General features: G+C 54.6%; 1 protein-coding gene across 1 annotated transcript in view; it reads left to right on the top strand.

The window, feature by feature from the left end:
• The first annotated feature begins 1,203 nt into the window (after positions 1–1,203).
• Csmd1 (CUB and Sushi multiple domains 1) overlaps positions 1,204–5,106 on the top strand; it is a 1,555,059-nt gene continuing 1,551,156 nt past the window's right edge. The window contains exon 1 of the mRNA XM_055608400.1: positions 1,204–1,396. Coding sequence (XP_055464375.1) covers positions 1,312–1,396 — 85 coding nt within the window. The 5' untranslated portion in view covers positions 1,204–1,311. The remainder of the gene's footprint in view (positions 1,397–5,106) is intronic.

The following is a 5,106-nucleotide window of genomic DNA, read 5'->3' on the forward strand; positions in this document are numbered from 1 at the left end:
TGATGACAAATGGCTCATCCTTTATACACACCTCCCTGAACCCCAGCCTTCACTTGGTTTGGACTTTTCAATTAACCTGAAGCCTTCCCCTAGCACAGTTTACCCTGTGTGTGTGTCCAGAGGCTGCTGTGGACCCGCCTCTCAGCGGTTCCCCCTGGCTCCTCCTCTTGCCTCTCTGCAGGGTCTGGGGGACCTGCCCGAGAGCTTGATTTGATGCTGGGGCTCATAGAGGTGCCAGTTCCTCTGCTCTCACAACCAGATCAGGTGGCAGCCTGGTTGCTCACCTTCATTTAGAATCCCCCATAGAGCTGGGGATGGTATGAGGGTAACCCTAACAGGACTAAGCATAAGCAGAGGAGGAAAGGGCCGGTGGCTCCTGCCTCACAGTTGAGGATAGTCACCTTTTTAAAGGTGATTTACATTTTCTTTTAAAAGCGCCCTTTCTTGCTCCCAGCTGCATTTCTTTCTCAACTTAGGAGGGGGTTTCTTCTGGTCAGTAGAAAAAAGACAGCTCAGAGGCTGGAGGCCGGTCCCCGCCGGCTTCCACAGAGCCCTCAGGCTCGCTTGCTTGGCCGATTGTACGGTTTCTCCCCGGGGCGCGGTGTGGGCTTCTCCCACTCAAGCGCCCAACAAGTCTCCTTGCTCCGGGCTGCGCGCAGCCGCGCCGGAGGCCGAACGCAGTGTGGCTGGAGCATGATGAGCTGGGGGCCCAGGAGCCAGGCTGAGTCCGGGACTGCGCGGTGCCAACCTCCTTCCCCTCTCGGTGGGTAGGATGGTTGAGTCCAGCCTCCACGGCAGCCGCTCCTTGCGCCGCTAGCAGCCTGTCTTTGGCGCTCGCTCCCCGCCTTCCTCCCGCTCCAACCCCGCTCTCCCCCCCCCCCCCCCCGCGCCCCTCCCGCACCTCCCACTCGCTGGCTCTCTCTCCAGCTGCCTCCGCTCCAGGTTGCTCCCGGCTGCGCGCGCTCCTCTCCCCGCCTCGCCCCCTCCCGCAGCCTCTCCGCCTTGGTGTCTTCCTGCCCGGCTCGGCCGGCGCTCGTCCCAGGCCCCGGCAGCCCCGGGGCTGCGCTCGGTCGGAGCATCTTCAGCCCCGCAGTGCCTCGGACCCGATGCTACGGGAGCGGAGCGAGCCGGGCGCGCAGAACTGCGGGAGGCGTCGGATGCGTGGCCGGGCTGGGGACCCGGAGCTCTTGCCAGCTCGCCTTGCCCTTTGGTGATTACCGGGCTGTGTTTAGTGCCCGGTCGTTCCTCGGAGGAGACCGGCGCAACCGAGAGGAGCCATCCGTGTCGTGTGCGTGTGGAATATCTGCAGACATGACTGCGTGGAGGAAATTCAAGTCGCTGCTCCTGCCTCTGGTGCTGGCGGTTCTGTGCGCGGGGCTCCTCACTGCAGCTAAGGGTAAGACAGGCTAGCTCGGTACCGGGGAGACGGCCGAACCCTCGGAGGCCCAGTTTGCGAGCGCGAGTGTCTGCTCTGAGGATCGTAGGGGACCCAGCAGCAGGCACCGGCTGGGTGGCTGTCCACCAGCGATGCTGGGGAACGCAGCGCCCCGATGCCGAGCTTCCATCGCGTTCTTCCCACCCCTCATTTGCCCCCGCCCTACCCCCGCCCTTCCTTCCCCCTCACTTGGGCTCAAACGACATTTCTCTCTATGCTGTGTGCTGTGGGTTGTCAAGGAGAAGAAAGCCCGACACTAGTTGGGCAGGGAACTGCGCCTTGGCTCCTTGCGCCTGGTGGGCTTGGCGGGTCGCAGGCTGTGGTAGTTCCCACGACTTCTCCCTGGACCCGGTGCACCTGGCAAACCAACTGGGCGCTGTTGGCCTGGCAAGTTCAAGCTCTCTGTGTTTCTGTGCCATCAGGGAAAGCTCCTAGCTTACCGATGTTCCCACAGCCCTACACCTTCTCACACACCATTCCTCTGCTTCCTTTCCAAGGTACTCAAACTAGCTGTTTCTGTGAGGTCGCTCCCTCATTCCTTCCCTGGACTTCGCTTTTTGCAAGTTGTAATATCTGGCAAGGTGGATGAAGCCAGCAGGGAGTTCTGGCCGGGTTTCCATACCAGATCAGTTCTCTGTGGGTGCAGGAGCAGTAGCCCCTGTGTAAGTCTGACAACCAAAGGCGAAGGGTCTTTCTAAGTGCTTCCCGGGGTGGGGTGGGGGGCTTTTTTGGCTCAGTGAACTTGGCTTTCTCCTTGAAATGAGTTAGGGGATGTTTTCCCCTAAGTCTCTACAAGCTGCAGCCTTCGGGCTGGCAACACTTCTCTGTTCAGTCTATTCTATGGGAAGGAGAAAGAGAAGAGAGGAGAGAGAGAGAGAGAGAGAGAGAGAGAGAGAGAGAGGATGGATTTTCACATTGGCAAGTACCTGCTCCCATTTCTTGACTCTTGCCCTTCTCTGATGCTTCCCTGAGTGTTAGCTCTCTTCCTCACACTCCTGGGCAAATCTGTATCTTTGTGTGTGTGTGTGTGTGTGTATGTATATATGTGTATATATATATATATTCTTTTTTAAAGGATAGATCCCAGTCTTATGACTTTTGTTTTTTCTTTTTGCTTCATATGTTTCCTCCTACCTCACAAGAAATTTCCCTTTCCTCTCTCGACCACCCTGGTCTTCTAGTCTCCCTGTGGTTGAAATTCTAGGGTGAATAAGGAGCAACAGAGGACTCTGTGATCTCCATCCAACTCCACACCCGCCTGGAGAGAGCAGAGGATTGCAGGAGGGCTCTGGTTTAGGGAGACTTGGCCTCCTGGTGCTGGCCCCTCTGCCAAGCACCCTCCTTATAAATGGTATCCATGGGATGCGCCCCAATAGCTCACCTAGAGAGAAATGTGGGTCCCGGTTAACTGAAGAGATAGGATCTCTTGATTTTATGGAACTCCCTGTGTGTGCCTACCCTCTGGCTACACACCCCCTGTAGTCCATCTAGCCTGGGCCTCCACCAACTTGGTCCTTACAGAGGCTCAGCTGGCCATGCACCAAGCCTTAGGTTTGGATCGCACTGGGCAAGCAGGGAAATGAGAGGCAAAGCCTGAAAAGCCACCACCCCCCCACCCCCCCGCCCCGCAACCCGGTCCTGGTGAGTGTCAACATTGGAAGTGGAAAAGATTCAGGATGCAGAACCAGGCTTTGTCCAGACAAACCCTTCGTGAAAATGACATGCCTGTCATCCAACTATGCCAAACTTCTTAACCTTTCCTGCACTCCAAGAGGATCTAGGGCAAGGCTTCCTCCTTCCCTAAACCTGCCCCTCACTCTTGGAGCACTCTCCGTTCCTCCCAGTTCAGTGCTCTCCCAGCTCCCTTCCCCCGCAATTAACAGAGGTTGCTGCGCGGAGCCTACAGCCATTTGCCCGGCTGCTTAATAATCAGCACACGTGTGCCGGCCGATTCCGCCCCCACGAGGGTGGTCTGCCGCGCTGGGGAAAGGGGAGGCAGGAGCCGGGTGTGGAGGGATAGGTCCTGGGCAGAGGCTGCGCTGGCTGGGTTCAGGGATCACAGGAGCAGAGAGTCCTGGGCCCGGACTGGCAGCCCCAGAGAACAGCATGCCTCCTGCGCACCAGGAACACGGGTGGAGACCATGGAAGCCAAAGTGAAGCCCAAGGTGCCGCCAGCCCCTGCTTGCTTGGGGCTGGGACCTTACACGCGCGCCTGTGCGCGCCCTACTGCCCAAAGGGACTGGGACTTTGATCACTAAAACCGTTTGCGCCATTGTCTGGTCCACGCTCACCAGTGGGTGCACGCTCCTTCATTAACTCCCTCGGACCCGAGCTGTATCTCCTAGCACCCCTGAGGTCAAGCACAAGCCCTGTGCCTGTGCAGACTGTCAGGAGACTGGTGACGACGCCAGAATTAGAGTGGCCAACAGCATGCAGGCTGGAGCTGGGGCAGGGTCGCAATTTTCCTCAGAAAGCCAAAGCCAGTGGGCCAAGGTCGGGCCTCTGCCAGGGGGTGTCGCCTGTGGGCTCCAAGGCTTGTCTACGGGTTTGGTTTGAGTGTGTCTGGCGCCTGCGCGGAGGAGGGTCCTCCTCCAAGGAGCGCCTTGTTGGAGGGCTCTGGACCACTGCTACTCTCCGCTGCGTTACCTTCGCTCAGGTGGCAAGGGCGCCATGGCAAAAACAGGTTCAGAGTTTTTCATGCCTGGGACATCTTCCATGACCTGTTTGCGGAGTCTGAGATGCTGGAGGCGCTGCGGTAGAGGTCTTCGGAACCCTTTACTTTCAATGTTCAAGCATCAGTTCAAAAAACACTGGGGGGAACCAGGATTTCCTGTATTATTATTATTATTATTATTATTATTATTATTATTATTATTATTATTATTATTATTTAATGAGGTGACAAGGATGGAATCCTAAGTATATATCTCTTTAAAAGCATTTTCCAAGAACCACACACACACAAAAAAAAAGAAGACTTTAAGCTTTTTCATTTGGTAAACAGATGGAATAATTCATCCCAGAAAACTCATTTAATTTTGCATCCCCAATCCGAGGTTGAGTTGTTTTTATAGGCAAAGTCTACTCCTCAGTAGATTTTTGGGTTCTTAGTGTGGGCATTGAGAAGAAGCTGGCTTTTCAGGCATTGCTTGGAACTTGGGCTAAAAGTATTCTTGCCTAGTGCTTACTGGAAGAAGCCTCACCTGATGAAGCTTGGGAAGGCAGAGATTTGCTCAGGCAATTTTTTTTTTTGTTTTTGTTTTTTGTTTTTTGTTTTTTTTGTTTGTTTGTTTTGGTTGTATACCTCCCCAGCAAAGAGACTTTAAAGCACACTTCACTGAATTCCTACAGCAACTATGGACAGGAATCAAGGGCCAAAGAAGAATGTCTGCCTATGCCTCTAGATTGTTACCTCTTTGAAAATTCATATTACCGAAGGATGCTAAGGCTTTTAATTTGGAGGTACAACTTAGGTCGCTCTAATTCCTCTCCAGATGAAGCTAGCATCTCCTGTGAATAAGTATGCTCAAAATCACCCCAAATCCAGCATTCCTCAGAAAGGTGTCCTGTTTAGCTCTATTCAAGGTGTCCTCGTCAAATCTCTTTGCATTGTCAAAGATAGTTCTTCCTTCCTTCCTTCCTTCCTTCCTTCCTTCCTTCCTTCCTTCCTT

The sequence above is a fragment of the Psammomys obesus genome, unplaced genomic scaffold (genome assembly GCF_907164565.1).
Source record: "Psammomys obesus unplaced genomic scaffold, mPsaObe1.curated_primary_1811, whole genome shotgun sequence".
Lineage (NCBI taxonomy): Eukaryota > Metazoa > Chordata > Mammalia > Rodentia > Muridae > Psammomys > Psammomys obesus.